Genomic DNA, 18,541 nt, shown 5'->3' with positions numbered 1-18,541 from the left:
TATTTCAGTGCCATGTATTTCAGTGCCACGTCTTTGAAATATCGTGGCACTGAAATACGTGGCACTGAAATACGTGGCACTTATATACGTGGCACTTATATACGTGGCACTTATATACGTGGCACTTATATACGTGGCACTTATATACGTGGCACTTATATACGTGGCCACTGAAATATCGTGGCACTTATATACGTATATACGTATATAAACGTATTTCAGTGCCACGTATTTCAGTGCCACGTATTTCAGTGCCACGTATTTCAGGTTAGGGTTAGGGGTAGGGTTAGGGGTAGGGTTAGGGGTAGGGTTAGGGTTAGATTTTTTTGGTTTTTTCTTGTTTTCTTGTGTTTTTCTATAAAAACGCATGCGTCTAAAAAACACATGCGTTTTACCGCGTTTACATGCGTTTTTTCACACATGCGTTTTTTTTAAAAACGCATGCAGATAAAAACGCAAGTGTGAAACCAGCCTTACCGTTGGGAAAATAAAAACATGGGGGCTAAAATATAATTTTCGTGGAAAAAAATATATTTTTTATTTTCGCGGCTCTGCGTGATAAACTGTAGTGAAACACTTGTTGGTTCAAAGTTCTCACAACACATCTAGATAAGTTCCGTGGGGGGTCTAGTTTCCAATATGGGGTCACTTGTGGGGGGTTTCTACTGTTTAGGTACATCAGGGGCTCTGCAAATGCAACATGACACCTGCAGACCAATCCATCTAAGTCTGCATTTCAAACGGCGCTCCTTCCCTTCCGAGCTCTGCCGTGCGCACAAACAGTGGTTCCCCCCCATATATGGGGTATCAGCGTACTCAGGACAAATTGGACAACAAGTTTTGTTGTCCAATTTCTCCTGTTACCCTTGAGAAAATAAAAACGTGGGGGCTAAAATATAATTTTCGTGGAGAAAAAAAAATATTTTTTATTTTCACGGCTCTGCGTGATAAACTGTAGTGAAACACTTGTTGGTTCAAAGTTCTCACAACACATCTATATAAGTTCCGTGGGGGGTCTAGTTTCCAATATGGGGTCACTTGTGGGGGGTTTCTACTGTTTAGGTGCATCAGGGGCTCTGCAAATGCAACATGACACCTGCAGACCAATCCATCTAAGTCTGCATTTCAAACGGCGCTCCTTCCCTTCCGAGCTCTGCCGTGTGCCCAAACAGTGGTTCCCCTCAATGTATGGGGTATCAGCGTACTCAGGACAAATTGGACAATAAATTTTGTGGTCCAATTTCTCCTGTTACCCTTGGGGAAAAAAAATTGCGGGCTAAAACATCATTTAGTGGAAAGAAAAAATTATTTTTTAATTTTCATAGCGCTACATTCTAAACTTTAGTGAAACAACTGGGGGTTAAAAGTGCTCACCACACATCTAGATAAGTTCCGTAGGGGGTCTTCTTTCCAAAATGGTGTCACTTGTGGGGGTTTCCACTGTTTAGGCACGTCAGGGGCTCTCCAAACACGACATGGGTTCCGATCTCAATTCCAGCCAATTTTGCATTGAAAAGTCAAATGGCGCTCCTTCCCTTCCGAGCTCTGCCATCTGCCCAATCAATGGTTTACCCCAACATGTGGGGTATCGGCGTACTCAGGACAAATTGTACAACAACTTTTTTGGTCCAATTTCTCCTGTTACCCTTGGTAAAGTAAAACAAATTGGATCTGAAGTAAAAATTTTGTGAAAAAAAAGTTGAATGTTCATTTTTTTTTAAACATTCCAAAAATTCCTGTGAAGCACCTGAAGGGTTAATAAACTTTTTGAATGTGGTTTTGAGTAACTTGAGGGGTGCAGTTTTTAGAATGGTGTCACTTTTGGGCATTTTCTGTCATAAAGACCCCTCAAAGTCACTTCAAGTGTGAGGTGGTCCATAAAAAAAATGGTTTTGCAAATTTTGTTGCAAAAATGAGAAATCGCTGGTCAACTTTTAACCCTTATAACTCCCTAACAAAAAAAAATTATGTTTCCAAAATTGTGCTGATGTAAAGCAGACATGTGGGAAATGTTGTTTATTAACTATATTATGTGATATAACTCTCTAATTTAAGGGCATAAAAAAGAAAAATTTGAAAATTGCTAAATTTTCATAATTTTCGACAAATTTCTGTTTTTTTCACAAATAAATGCAAGTCATATCGAAGAAGTTTTACCACTATCATAAAGTACAATATGTCACGAGAAAACAATCTCAGAATCACCAGGATCCGTTGAAGCGTTTCAGAGTTATGACCTCATAAAGTGACAGTGGTCAGAATTGTAAAAATTGGCCGTGTCACTTAGGTGAAAACAGGCTTTGGGGTGAAGGGGTTAAAGTTCAAGAACCTAGATCTATCTCCAGAGAACAGCTCAGGAATTGGTATTTTAGGCTCTGACATAGGACTGCGGACTACATAATCCTGAATGCCCTGAACCCTTGCAGTGAGATGATCCACACTAGAAGACAGACTCTGAATGTCCATATCAGCAGCTGCATTCAGAACCACCCAGAGATTAAGGGGAGGAGAGAGGCTAAACACAGTGCAGAGGAAAAAAAAAAAATGACCTTAGGATTTCTCTTCTCCCTCTTCTGCTGCATTAACACTTTCGGGCCTGCTGTACTGTTATGATCCGGTGGTAGGATCTCAAAACTGACCTGACACATATGACCTGAATATTAGGACAAGTTCTGGGGATGTGGAAGCTATACTGACCGCAATCCTGATCCTATCCACACACACTAAAGGCAGCCGTGGAGCGTTACCTGAAAACCTAGACGCCTCTTCACAGCCTGAGAAACTGACTACCCCTAGAGAGAAAGCAAAGACCTCACTTGCCTCAGAGAAATAACCCCAAAGTTTTAGATAGCCCCCCACAAATAATAACGGTGAGTTAAGGGGAAAATACAAACGTAGAAATGAAACAGATTTAGCAAATGAGGCCCGCTAATACTAGATAGACAGAAAATAGATAGATCTGTGCGGTCAGTACAAAAACTATCAAAAATAAACCACGCAGAGAATACAAGAACCCCCACACCGACTCACAATGTGAGGGGCGCACTCTGCACCCCAGAACTAACCAGCAAGCGAAAAATCACACTAAAGCAAGCTGGACTGAACTCATAATATACTGAGAAACGTTTTCAAGGAAATAATGAGCAAAATGAACAAGCAAACTTATCTTCTCCAGAAGGAGACTGGTCACAAGGAATATTCAGGAGAGCTCAGAATCAGGACTGAATACACCGACAGCAGGCAACAAGTGAAGGTCCAGCTGAATTAAATAGGCCCAGCATAGCAGGAAATGCAGCTGAACCCAGCCAAGACCAGCCATATCGCTAAAGGCCACCAGAGGGAGCCCAAGAACAAACTCACACAGTACCACTCATGACCACAGGAGGGAGCCCGAGAACGGAATTCACAACAGTCCGCAGCTTCTAATTGGTCGCGTAGCGGTCACGTGACCGCTACGCGACCAATCACAAAGCCGTGACGTCACCTAAGGTCTTTCAAGCGCTTGAAAGACCTTAGGTGACGTCACGGCTTTGTGATTGGTCGCATAGCGGTCACACGACCGCTACGGACCAATCAGAGCGCCGTGACATCATCTAAGGCCCTTCAAGCGCGCATTCTTAGGTACAAGGGCTCCCAGTTACGGCGGTAAAGTCCAGGGGCCCCCGGAGAGGTGAGTATATCCCTATTTTTTATTTTAATTCTTTCTTTTACACATTGATATTAATCCCGATACCGATTCTCGATACAACAAAAGTATCGGATCTCGGTATCGGAATTCTGATACCGCAAGTATCGGCCGATACCCGATACTTGCGGTATCGGAATGCTCAACACTAAACACCATTTCTGCTGTAAAGCATGGAGGTGGATCACTGATATTTTAGGAATGTGTGATCTACAAAGGCTCAGGAAGCTTGGTCAAAGTTGAAAGAAATAAGAATGCAGCACATCATCAGCAAATATGGAGGTAAATTTGCACTTATCAGCCCGGAAGCTGCGCATGGGACGTACTTGGATGTTCCAACATGACAACGATCCAAAACACAAGGCCCAGTCAACCTGTCATTGGCTACAGCAGAACAAAGTGAAGGTTCTGGAGTGAACATTTCAGTCTCCTGACCACAATATCATTGAGCCACTGTGGGGAGATCTCAAGTGCACAGTTCCTTCTAGACATCCCAGAAATTTACAGGAACTGGAGGCTTTTTGCCAAGAAGAGTGGGCAGCTTTACCATCTGAGAAAATCAAAAACCTCATCCACAACTGCCACAAAAGCTGTCATTGATGTTAGAGGGGGCAATATACAGTATTAAGAAATAGGGTATGTGAACTTTTGATCAGGTTCATTTGGATGTTTTGGGTTGTCATTGTGATTTAAAAAGAGAAAATACAGTAGTTTAACAATAAATGACTTCACTCAACCACTAAACATGAGTGGATAAAAAGCTTTGGTGTTATCACTCATATTCTCTGAAAAAAGGCCAAGAAAGCAAAAATTCTGCTAGGATACATAAACTTTTGAGCACAACTGTAAAATAAGGCCTTCGTGACCGCAAATAGCAGAAGTGACTGCCTCCGTGCACAGCTCTGTGTGATTGCCCACATTGCGGACATGTGCAGCAGATGCCTTTGCATAACACTCTTTATTTTTGTCCATGAAATAAGCCAAATTATTGAATTATATAAATTTTTGTTTGCAGACCATAAGTCCGCATGAAAAATAGGTCATGTGCAGTGGTCCACTGGCAATAATGGTTCGTGTGCAATTATAATCCACACAGCAAACAGACCAATTATATGCTTGTCTAAATGAGACTTTATATATATATATATATATATATATATATATATATATACACTCACCGGCCACTTTATTAGGTACACCATGCTAGTAACGGGTTGGACCCCCTTTTGCCTTCAGAACTGCCTCAATTCTTCGTGGCATAGATTCAACAAGGTGCTGGAAGCATTCCTCAGAGATTTTGGTCCATATTGACATGATGGCATCACACAGTTGCCGCAGATTTGTTGGCTGCACATCCCAAAGATGCTCCATACAAGGCAGGATGGATCCATGCTTTCATGTTGTTTACACCAAATTCTGACCCTACCATCCGAATGTCGCAGCAGAAATCGAGACTCATCAGACCAAGCAACGTTTTTCCAATCTTCTACTGTCCAATTTCGATGAGCTTGTACAAATTGTAGCCTCAGTTTCCTGTTCTTAGCTGAAAGGAGTGGTACCCGGTGTGGTCTTCTGCTGCTGTAGCCCATCTGCCTCAAAGTTCGACGCACTGTGCGTTCAGAGATGCTCTTAGGCCTACCTTGGTTGTAACGGGTGGCGATTTGAGTCACTGTTGCCTTTCTATCAGCTCGAACCAGTCTGCCCATTCTCCTCTGACCTCTGGCATCAACAAGGCATTTCCGCCCACAGAACTGCCGCTCACTGGATTTTTTTTCTTTTTCGGACCATTCTCTGTAAACCCTAGAGATGGTTGTGCGTGAAAATCCCAGTAGATCAGCAGTTTCTGAAATACTCAGACCAGCCCTTCTGGCACCAACAACCATGCCACGTTCAAAGGCACTCAAATCACCTTTCTTCCCCATACTGATGCTCGGTTTGAACTGCAGGAGATTGTCTTGACCATGTCTACATGCCTAAATGCACTGAGTTGCCGCCATGTGATTGGCTGATTAGAAATTAAGTGTTAACAAGAAGTTGGACAGGTGTACCTAATAAAGTGGCCAGTGAGTGTATATATATATATATATATACAGTATATATATATATATATATATATATATATATATATATACATATGTATAAGAGCTGTTTTCTTTGATGTAACTTACAGTATATTACTAGCTGAAATGCATATAGTAAATTTAAAATTCAGTCTGATTCCTACTTACTTTTCAGCATCTTTTTCTTGATATTGTCTTTTCAGGCAATAGCGGACACACAATCCAATGGCCAGTAGAATTAGAACAAGGAATGCCAAAGCTCCAAATAATATTCCAAAGAAAGCATTAAGATTCATGGAGAGGTTCTCACAATGTGTCCCAGATGTAATGTACATACTGAAGTTTTTGCATCTGAGAAAAAAATAATTAGCTCAGTATGTTAAACTAGACATAGGCTGTGGTTAGCTTGCATACTGCGGAGGATGTCGTAAGGTATCTTGGGAAGTTATCCTTTATGCTATCGATTATGACAGTGTTTACCAAGCTCCAGTCCTCACAGCCCCCAATAAACTATGTTTTCAGGATTTCTTAGTATTTCACAGAAGCTGTGGCAATTTCTGTTGCCGTGATAATAATTCCATCAGCTGTGCAATGCTAGGGAATTCCTGAAAACATGATCAACTGGAGGCAGTGAGAACTGGAGTTTGGGAAACACTGATCTATGACCAGTAGCATAGCTGTCAGGGAGGCAGAGGGGGTGGCCGCCTCAGGCCCATGACTTTTATGGGTCCACCTGCAACTACCATTACCCTTAAAGGGACTCTATCAGAGCAGAATGACAGTTCACACTAAGTATCACGGCTCGGTGCATCATGGCGCTGCCAATAATTTAAATACACCATCCTACCGACTTGTTATCCATCCATCTCCACCTTCCTCTTTTGTAATTGACAGCTCTAACTATATATAGTGTGAGAAGGCAGGAAATAGATGGAAAACAAGGAAGGGGAAGGTGTTGATTGGCCATGCCGTGAAGCACTGAGCGCCTGTACTTGGTTTGAACAGTAATTCTGTGCTGACAGAGTCCCTTTAACTGTATTGGTGTGTGCAGCATGCCAATACAGTTACACTCTGAGGTGACGCAGGGTAAAATGGTCTCCCTGCACTGCCACTCGACATTCTGTAAGTGGAAGGTTGCATAAAGAGGACATCAGAGTCCCATCTCGATAATGTCACTGAATAGATCTGCTGGACTCGCTGGGTTAAAGTGAGCATATGATGGGGCTACTAAGTAGGCTTGCATAAATAGTTGGTGCTACTAAGGTCCCTTCAAATAAAGTGGGGGCTACTAAGGGTGCCTTCATAAATAGTGGAGGCAACTGAAGGTTCCATCATCAATAGTGGAGGCTACTAAGGTACCTTCATACATAGTGGAGACTACTAAGGGGGCTCAAATAAATAGTGCGGGCTACTAACTGGCAATTAGTGATGAGCAAGTGTACTCATTGCTCGGGTGGTCTCCGAGTATTTTGGACGTGCTCGGAGATTATGTTTTCATCGATGCAGCTGCATGATTTGCGGCTACTAGACAGCCTGAATACATGTGGTGGTTACCTGTTTGTTAGGGAATCCCCACATGGATTCAGGCTGTCTAGCAGCCGCAAATCATGCAGCTGCATCAACGAAAACAAATCTCTGAGCACGTCCAAAATACTTGGAGACCACCAGAGCATGCTCCAAAAACCCAAACAATGAGTGCACTCGTTCATTACTACTGGCAATATAACACTATTGCTGGAGACAGAAACTCATGCAGTATTAAACAGTAGTAAATAGTAGTTGTTGCAATATATACAATAATAACCATTATTCCAATACCCCCACTCAACAATTACTTATCCTGTTAGTCCCATAGTGGTTCTGAATTATTCAAATTTTGTTTTTGAATATGGCTTTGTCATAGCATTAACTATTATCTGGTCAGTCTCACAATAAACAAACTCAATTATGTCACATTCTATCAAATCACGCAAGTGATGATGTTTAAAGTCAATGTGTTGGTTCTCGCCTTGATTTTCTCACTGCATGCAAGTTAAATGTATCCTTGGTAGGCTTCAGAAATTGCCATCAGTATAGTTTAAGGCTTACCAATATTGCCTAATAATTGGTTTAACCAAATGACCTCTTGTCTTGCTTGGGCTGTAGACACATACTATGCTTCTGTAGATGACAAGGCCACAGACACCAGTTTTCTTCATGACCAAGAAATTGATATTTCTCCAAGCTTGAACAAATATCCCCTTTACAATCACTTAAGTGACCAGCCCCTTCTGCATCCACATAGCCTGTGAGTTTTAGATCTTCTATTGCAGCTATTTTTAAATATATGTCTTGAGTCGTGTTTAAATATCGAACAATTTTCTTAACAGCATTCCAGTCTTTTTGGTGCATTTGTTCCACATATCTACAGAAAATTCCAATTGTTGCGGCAATATCCAGTCAAGTCATAGTTGCTATGGATAGGAGTGCTCCCACTGCCTCTCTGTATTTCTCGGTATTAGGTAACCGATTATCTTCTCCTTCCAACCTTAAGTAGGATGGTTCCATTGGGGTTGATAAACCTTGGACTTCTGACATTCCAAACTGACTTAGAATTGAGTTGATTTTTGCACATATCTTCCATCTTCTTCTCTTTGGACCTGGATTCCTTGATAATATGTCACATTTCCAAGGTGAATATACATCCACTTTATGTCTGTACATTTTGTGTATAAACACGGATCTGCTTGATTTCTTTTAAATCCTTCTTCCAATAAGACTTTGTTCATTTTGGCATTCCATGACGATTGCTTAAGACCATAGAGATATTTTTGTAGTTTTAAGCAAGATTTTCTTAACCCTCTTTGATATAGCCCTCAGGTTGAGTCATGTACAAGTCCTCTTCAATGTCATCATATAACCCCTTCATGACCTTGGACGTTTAAGTATGTCTAAGGTTGGCTTCCCCTGTTTTTTGCGGGCTCTGGCGGTGAGCCTGCAACGTTTCCACCTAACAGCTGCTCGTGGAATCGCTATCCACCCGCAGCTGTTAACATGTTAAATGACGCTGTGGCAAAAACATTTAATTTGGTGGCACTGGGAGCACGTAAAAAACTCCACCATCAGCGACCATGTAACTTGACCGCAGGTAGCTGATGGGTTGGCATGACAACACTATTGCTGGAGACAGAAACTCATGAACTAATAAAGAGTAATAAATAGTAGCTGTTGCAATATGCAATAATAAGCATTATTCCAACAGAGGAGCTATTGAGGGGGCCATAAAACTGTGCGTGAGCTAATGTGGGGCAATCGTATTGCATTGGGGCATGATACAGTGAGGGTGCAATCATACAGTGGGAACTACGGTGGTGCCATTGTACATTTTGGGGGCTACTAAGGGGCCATTATGCTGTGTGTGGTGCTACTAGGGCCATTATACAGTGTGGGGGCCATTACATAGTGTGGGGACTGCTAAGGGTTTATTATACATTGTAGGGTGTCACTAAAAGGCTATTATACAGTGTGAGGGCCATTATATAGTGTGGGGGCTACTAAGGGTCCACCATTGTACACCGTGGACTCATAATACAGTTTGGGAGGCATTATACTCTGTATAGGGGAGAGGTGAGCTCATCATATTCTATATAGAGGAGCTGTCAGGGGGAAACGCATGACATTATTAAATGTTAAGTGGGCACTTAATGCTATTGGGGAGCTAAGAGTAATGTGACTGTCAAATGGGCAAACTGAGGGCATCATTACTTTCTAGGGGTAAAAATGTGGGCACTTTTTTCTAGGGCACTTGCACAGGTCATTAATCTATTCTAGAGGTTTATTTTACCATCTAGAGGGCACGACAGATGCATTATAACTATGTAAGGGGCATAGTGGTGTGCACTACTATGTGGGCCAGTAAGTGGAACACTGTTATTATGCCAAACATCAGGTGCAATAATAGTGACACATACAGCAGCAGCGGCTCAGCATTGGGGTATCAGCAGGAAGAGGAATTTGTGCAAGTTGTGAATAGATAGGGACGGTGCTGGAAATGTGAGAAGTCAAATGTGTTTTTGTCGTAAACTCTGCAGTGAAGTTCCCATGTCGGTCTGGACAAGATGGAAAAGATGGGAAAAGTGAGCGACTCTATCAGAAAGAACATTAGCTGTAAGTCAATCTATAACTGCCCTGTGATCTCTTATATAATCTGAAGGATTAGTATTTATTACTATATGGCTACCCTATGGAAACAATATCGCTTTTGGTCTTTGTGTAGAGATTTATTTTTAGTAGCAGCATAGTCTTCTGCTTAGGGTCTCCTATATCCATTAGTAGGGTGTGCCCCATAGTCGTAATAATCAGGGTTACCTGGTTAGGGCCCACTCAGACATTTTGCTCACCTGAGCCAAACTCCTAGCTACACCTCTGTTTATGACTGATACAACATGGATACACTTTCTATACCTATGTATCCATTACAATTTGTGGGCGTCCCTCCTATTTTCTATTGGCTGCATTCACAGTGGCTCCAATTTACTAATATAAGATATAGACCTTTTATATTGATATTTTATCAACTCTAATACGTTATTCGCCACTGTTGTTCTGGTGCTCTGTTATTTGTATGACTCCCTTTGTGGGGTATGTGTTATCTGTATTAAAGCGGTTGTCCAGTCCAAATTGATAAGTCTGCTGTCACAGTGTGTGCGCTATGAGGATTTGCAGGTTTCTGAACCAGGAACGGAGGGTATGTATGTGTTATACAGACTCCCAACCAGTGGGTGCAGCCTAGCTTCCATACACTTGAAGATAATCTTTTGTATAGCACAATAGGTCATTTCACCCTACGAACAAGTGTTTTGCTTGTTTGTCAGGTGATTGGGAGCCTATTTAGACTATAAAATAATCATGAAACAACCTCAAGTACATCAGTTAAGTAGCTTGTTCCTGTAAAGAAATACAGATGTCATACAGAGGTCACATAAATGAGTCAGAGTTGAGACCCATAGAGTCTCCAATAGACCTTGGCTAATGCAGCACCTACTGCAAATAAGTTAATAGACATGACTTTGTCCAACGCAATTGTTTAGAAAGTCACAAAGTTATTTCTAGAATCCCTTACCCACAGATATATAGGCTTACCTGCAGATAATTTCATCCTTCATATGGACGCAGGTTGCATTATTCTGACAAGTGGTTTTACAGTTTGATTCACATGTGAAAGTTTCTTTGTTAAGAGTGTATTCCGAGTAGTCATATAAAGAGCAAGTGAAGTAGGGAACTAATTGATCCAGAGTGTCTGATGAAAGAAAGATGAAATGATAACATTTACTTACAATGCATACATATTTTATTTACACCAGTCCCATTATAACATTAGGTAATTGGGGTAACTGTAGAGATTGCATCCAATGCAGGGATCTAGGGGTCACTTTGCCACAAAATGGTATAACAGCTTTTAATGTATTGATGAGTGCACTGTACTTGCATTATGCTGTTGTATCTATAATCTCTGTGCTTGATTTCTAAGTTGAATCCCCGTTTGGCACATGTTACACAGCCAATAAGCCTTCAGGGATTGCCTGCAAGTCATTGTAATGCCGTAGCCATCTTGTTAGTGTATTACTGTGACTGACTGGCCATGTCACATCATCAGGGGTTATAAAAGGACAAGCACCGTCAGGCTCAGCATATTGATGCCATTGCGCAGCTCTGTGATAGTTGTTATTGGAGGGAGAGAGTGCTTGACCAGGCCTGTGTGTGCACAGTTTATCGAATCAGAGTCCTGTAGTGTTGATACTGGTGCTGAAGCTGAACAATCATAGTAACCAGGGCCGGACTGGGACTAAAATTCAGCCCTGGCATTTGAAGTTACACAGGCCCACTTGTCACATGGTGACTGTATAATATCTTTGTACACTTGTAGGCAGGGCCGGTTTTAGGCAAAGTGGGGCCCTACGCCTAGGCAAAGTTTAAAATGGGGCCCCAAATGCATTTCGGTTGTATTTACATGCGCTGAGTTCAGGCCGCTAAATGAGTTTGATCGACCATACTGAAGTTGTTCAACGTGTGTTTCCCGTCCTCTTTCCACCATCTGAGACAGAATGATGGGACAGAACGATCACCATACAGTATCATGTTATCAGCAGCACATCTACAGTTTACGCTGGCGATGTGCTGCTGAGAATAATGATTTTTGTTCCAGCAAAAACCATCTGAATATGCAGCATTTTACTTGTTTAGTAAAATACACCCCATTGTCCTCCATATATTATAATGTGCACCACAGTCCTCCATATAGTATAATACACTCCCTATAGTCCTCCATATATTAAAATACACTGCTCAGTCCTCCACAGAGCATAATACACTCCTCATAGTGCTCCATATAGTATAATGCACCGCTATAGTCATCCATGTAGTACAATTCACTTCCCATAGTATAATGCACGCCATAGTTCTTCATATAGTATAACGTATTCCCCATAGTCCTCGATACAGTATAATGCAGCCCACATACAGTATAATGCAGCCACCACCTTACAGAGTATAATGCAGCCACCCCAGAGTATAATGTAACCCCCCCATAGAATATAATGCAGCCCCCCCATAGAGTGTGATGAAATCGCCCCTCATAGAATATAAATATAATACAGCCCCCCATAGAATTTAATGTAGCCCCGAATAGAATAGAATACAGCCCACCTCCCCATAGAATATAATTCAGCCCCATCAGAGTATGATGCAATCGTCCCTCATAAAATCTAATACAGCCCCCCATAGAATATAATACAGCCCACCTCCCCATAATATACAGTATAATGTAGCCCCCCATAGAATATAATGCAGCCCCCCATAGTATATAAGACAGTCTCCCCCATAGAATAGAATATACCCCCATAGTATATAACACAGCCTCCCCTACAGAATATAATATACCCCCGCAATAGTATATAACACAGCCACATAGTATATAACACAGCCTCCCCCATAGAATATAATATACCCCCTATAGTATATAGCAAAGCCCGCATAGTATATAGCACAACTTGCATAGTATATAGCACAGCCTGCATAATATAGCACAGCCTGCATAATATAGCACAGCCTGCATAATATAGCACAGTCCGCGTAGTAGTATACAGCACAGACGGCGTAGTAGTATACAGCACAGCCTGCGTAGTAGTATACAGCACAGCCCACACAGGGGTATATACAGCACAGCCCGCACAGGGGAATATACAGCACAGCCCGCACAGGGGTATATACAGCACAGCCCGCACAGGGGTATATAGAGCACAGCCCGCACAGGGGTATATAGAGCACAGCCCGCACAGGGGTATATAGAGCACAGCCCGCACAGGGGTATATACAGCACAGCCCGCACAGGGGTATATACAGCACAGCCTGCACAGGGGTATATAGAGCACAGCCCGCACAGGGGTATATAGAGCACAGCCCGCACAGGGGTATATACAGCACAGCCCGCACAGGGGTATATACAGCACAGCCTGCACAGGAGTATATACAGCAAAGCCCGCACAGGGGTATATAGAACACAGCCCACACAGGGGTATATAGAGCACAGCCTGCACAGGGGTATATACAGCACAGCCCGCACAGGGGTATATACAGCACAGCCCGCACAGGGGTATATACAGCACAGCCCGCACAGGGGTATATACAGCACAGCCCGCACAGGGGTATATAGAGCACAGGCCGCACAGGGGTATATAGAGCACAGCCCGCACCGGGGTATATACAGCACAGGCCGCACAGGGGTATATACAGCACAGGCCGCACAGGGGTATATAGAGCACAGGCCGCACAGGGGTATATAGAGCACAGGCCGCACAGGGGTATATAGAGCACAGCCCGCACAGGGGTATATAGAGCACAGGCCGCACAGGGGTATATAGAGCACAGGCCGCACAGGGGTATATAGAGCACAGCCCGCACAGGGGTATATACAGCACAGCCCGCACAGGGGTATATACAGCACAGCCCGCACAGGGGTATATACAGCACAGCCCGCACAGGGGTATATACAGCACAGCCCGCACAGGGGTATATACAGCACAGCCCTCACAGGGGTATATACAGCACAGCCCGCACAGGGGTATATACAGCACAGCCCGCACAAGGGTATATACAGCACAGGCCGCACAGGGGTATATAGAGCACAGGCCGCACCGGGGTATATACAGCACAGGCCGCACAGGGGTATATAGAGCACAGCCCACATCTCATCTCTCCCCCACCAACCCCCCCGATAATGGCCCCACAGTCCAGTTAAAAAAAAAAAAAACACTCTCCTCACCTTTCCTTTTGCCCGCGCTGCTCGTCCCTGCTCCTGTCTCGGTGGCTGCAGGACACAGCAGGTGCGCGATGATATGACGTCTTCGCGCACCCACAGTGTACTGTCAGAGGCAGAGCGGGGAATGATAGGAGAGGGAGCATCAGGAGACGCTCTCTCCTCCATCATTGCATTGAACTATACCGGCGTCATAGACGCCGGCATAGTTAAATGCGGCGGCGGTGGCACTGGCGGGGGGAGGGGGAGGAACAGTGCAGCGGCCCACTACTGGCATCGGCCCTTCTGGCATTTGCCAGAAGTGCCCGATGGCCAGTCCGGCCCTGATAGTAACAGTCCTTGTATTGGCTAATTACAGTATGTTCTTTGCTGTGTGTATCAGATAAATTCTGATATAGCCTAAGGAGAGAGATAGAGTTGCAGGAGCAGGGAAAGTGGCTGAATACAGTCTCTAGGCAGCAGGGCCGGACTAGGACTAAAATTCAGCCCTGGCATTTGAAGTTATAGAGGCCCACTTGTCACATGGTGACTGTATGATATATTTGTACACTTGTAGGTTACAAGAAGTGAGGGGAGTGTAACACGGCTATATAACATATAATTACAGCTGTATCCAGCATTACAGCTCAGTGCTATTTATGGCTTTTAGTTGCAGTACCAAGAAAAGCCGCTACTTTACCTACATAACTGGATCTCGTAGATAATGAAGGGAATGAGACAACCAAAGGCTATGGAACCTCATTCTGATGCTCCATAAACGTTGCCTACAGCCACTTTTGGTTCCGCTACGCAGCACGAGACCCGGTGACTCTGAAGAGCGGTGACATCAGTAATGTCACCCCTCTTCAGATATTCCGGGTCTTGCGCTGAGCTCGGCGACTGTGAAGAGTGGTATTGTTACTACCGTCACCACTCTTCAAAGTCGCTGGGTCTCACCAGGTCTGGGCTAGTAGTGGGGGTGTCTGATAGACACCTCTCCATTATTTACACCAGGGATTGACAGCAGCTGACATTACGCAGCTGACATCAACCCTAAAAACATTACACATACCAGAATTAAATGCTCTGGCAGCTGGTAAAAGTCGTAGAGTTAGTGCTATTCCCAGGTGTCGGGTGCTAACTACAACTGTCATCATCCTTGCCTGGTCTCCTTGCGAAGCATTTCTGTTGTATTTACATGCATTGATCTCAGGCCACTAAACGAGTGTGATGACAATACTGAAGTCATTCGCTTGTTTCCCGGCCTCTTTACAGCAACTGAGAAAAAATGATGGGAACAGAACAATCACAATTAGATCAATCTGTCCCCATACAATATCATGTTATCAGCAGCACAACTACAGTTTACACTGGCGATGTGCTGCTGAGAACAAGGATTTCTGTTCCCACATAAACAATCCAATCACTTGATGAATAGGCAGCATTTTGCTTGTTTAGTATAATGCATCCCATAGTCCTCCATGTATTATAATGTGCACCTCAGTCCTCCATATAGTATAATACACTCCTCAGTCCTCCATATAGTATAATGTACTGCCACAGTCCTCCATATAGTATAATACACTCCTCAGTCCTCCAAATAGTATACTACATTCCTCATAGTGCTCCATATAGTATAATGCCCCGCCATTGTCATCCATGTAGTACAATTCACTTCCCATAGCATAATGCACCCAATAGTTCTTCATATAGTATAATGTATTCCCCATAGTCCTCGATACAGTATAATGCAGCCCACATATAGTATAGTGATGCCACCCCAGAGTATAATGCAGTCACCCCACAGAATATATTGTATCCCCCTGAGTATAATGTAACCCCCCAGAGAATATAATGCAGCCCCCTCATATAGTATAATGCAGCCCCTGCATATATAATATATGGTAGCCCCCTCATACAGCATAATGCAGCCCCCCATAAAATATAATATAGCCCCTCCATAGAATATAATACAGCACCCCATAGAATGTAATACAGCCCCCATAGAATATAATGTAGCCCCCATAGAATGTAATACAGCCCCCATAGAATGTAATACAGCCCCCCATAGAATGTAATACAGCCCCCCATAGAATGTAATACAGCCCTCCCACATAGAATGTAATACAGCCCCCCATAGAATGTAATGCAGCCAGCCCCCATAGAATGTAATGCAGCCAGTCCCCATAGAATGTAATGCAGCCAGCCACCCATAGTATGTAATGCAGCCAGCCACCCATAGAATATAATGCAGCCAGCCCCCATAGAATGCAATGCAGCACAGCTCCCATAGAATGTAATGCAGCACAGCCCCCATAGAATGCAATGCAGCCAGCCCCCCATAGTATGTAATGCAGCACAGCCCCCATAGAATGTAATACAGCACAGCCCCCATAGAATAAAATACAGCACAGCCCCCATAGAACATAATGCAGCACATCCCTCATAGAATGTAATGCAACACAGCCCCCATAGTCACATGTTTATGACTAACATGTGGACAAGCGCTTGTGGCCAGGGATGCTACATTTCACTGATGGCACACTGGGTGAACATGTTTGAGGTCTTGACTAAGTCTCACCCTTCCACGGCAGATGTGCTGCCGACACCCAGGATTGATGACCCTACTTCTATCAGGGTTTTCTTCACCTCCTACACCAGTTACTGCAGCCCCTCCTGCTCTTCCTCATGCAGCCAGCCCCAATAGAATGTAATAAATCCCCCCATAGAATGTAATACAGCACAGCTTCCATAGAATGTAATGCAGCCAGCCCCCCAGAGAATGTAATACAGCACAGCCCCCATAGAATGTAAGACAGCACAGCCCCCATAGAATGTAATACAGCCCCCCCAACAGCCCCACAATCCAGTTATCCCTCACTGATATATTTAAAAAAAACACTCTCCTCACCTCTCCTCCTGCCCCGTGCTGCTCCCAGCTCCGGTCTCAGCAGCTGCAGTCTGCCCGCCTGAAACATAGCAGGTACGCGATGATATGACATCATCGCGCACCAGCAGTGTCAGAGGCAGAGCGGGAAATGATGGGAGAGGGGAGCGACAGCGGACGCTCTCTCCTCCATCATTGAATTTAACTGTACCGGTGTCATAGATGCCAGTATAGTTGAATGCGGCGGCACTGGCGGGGGGGTGAGTAGGCGGCGGGGGGGAGTTGGCACTGGCAAGGGGCCCACGACTGCCACCGGCCCTTCTGGGCAGTCAGGGATTAGGGCTTTGCATTTCATTGTTAAATATATAGCTGCGCCAGTTGACCATATTTTTATTCTTTTGGTGCAAAAAATACTATATTGTCACCATGGAGTATTTTGTGTTCTGTGGTACTTTTCTGTGCTATATAATAGTCAAAAAGAGTGCTGAAGATATTTTTGGTATTCAATTATTCATTCATAAACTAATATGTGTTCTGTGGTACATTTCAGTGGCAAATAACACTCCAAGAAGGCATTAAAACATTTTCCTGGATTCAATTACCCATACATATACTATTACATGTTCTGTGGTACATTTTGGTGTTATATAACAGTCCAAAAAAGCATTGAAACATTTTTATGCATTCAGTTACATTCCATTTACTATTACGTGATCTGTGATACATTTCAGTGTTACGTTATATAACAGTCCAAAAAAGGGTTGAAAAATGTGTCTGTATATAATTATTCATCCATATACTATTACATGTTCTGGAGAACATTTCAGTGGCATGCAGCACTCCAAAAACGCATTGAAAGATTTTTTCTATAATCAATTACTCATCCATACACAATTACGTGGTCTGTGGTACATTTCGGTGATAAATAACAGTCCAAATAAGCGTTGAAAATATTGTCTGTATTCAGTTAGTCTAGTCACCCATTGAATATTAGGTACTTTCAATAATATTTCGGTGGCATATAACACTTAAAAAAAAGGTTCAACATTTTTTATTAATTTGATTAGTCAACCATACATTACGGTGGTATATAAAACTCCAAAAATCCCTTCCAAAAATGTTGATGGGTTCAATTATTCATCCATATAATTTAACACATTTTTTCTTACATTACAATGGTATTAAAACCCCAAAAAACCCTTTCCAAAGTTTTTTGGGATTCAATTATTCATCCATACAGTTTAACACGGTTCTTGTTACATTACGGTCATATATATTTTTGTTAAAAAATATACTTTACTATTGTTGACATAAAAACCAAAATTGGCCTGCTACAGGTGTAGAAATTTGATCCCTGTGTACTCGGTCCTCAGCCGCCACTTTTTCTCCTGGATTGGCATCCCTACCTTGTACCAGCATGTGTCCTTACCAACACAGTTACTGGGATTGTCCACTTTATGACTAACATGTGGACAAGCGCTTGTGGCCAGGGATGCTACATTTCACTGATGGTACACTGGGTGAACATGTTTGAGGTCTTGACTAAGTCTCACCCTTCCACGGCAGATGTGCTGCCGACACCCAGGATTGATGACCCTACTTCTATCAGGGTTTTCTTCACCTCCTACACCAGTTAC

At 43.2% G+C, this 18,541-nt stretch overlaps 1 protein-coding gene across 1 annotated transcript in view; it reads right to left on the bottom strand.

Moving 5' to 3' along the window:
• LOC143803973 (mucin-4-like) overlaps positions 1 to 18,541 on the bottom strand; it is a 74,838-nt gene that overhangs the window by 39,033 nt on the left and 17,264 nt on the right. Inside the window, exons 7-8 of the mRNA XM_077281724.1 lie at positions 10,867 to 11,023; positions 5,914 to 6,096 (exon numbers count right to left, since the gene is read on the bottom strand). Of these exons, the coding sequence (XP_077137839.1) occupies positions 5,914 to 6,096; positions 10,867 to 11,023 (340 nt within the window). The remainder of the gene's footprint in view (positions 1 to 5,913; positions 6,097 to 10,866; positions 11,024 to 18,541) is intronic.

The sequence above is a fragment of the Ranitomeya variabilis genome, chromosome 2 (assembly GCF_051348905.1).
Source record: "Ranitomeya variabilis isolate aRanVar5 chromosome 2, aRanVar5.hap1, whole genome shotgun sequence".
Classification (NCBI taxonomy): Eukaryota; Metazoa; Chordata; class Amphibia; order Anura; family Dendrobatidae; genus Ranitomeya; species Ranitomeya variabilis.
The sequence above is the reverse complement of the archived record's forward strand: the minus strand, read 5'-3'. Positions and strand labels throughout refer to the sequence as shown.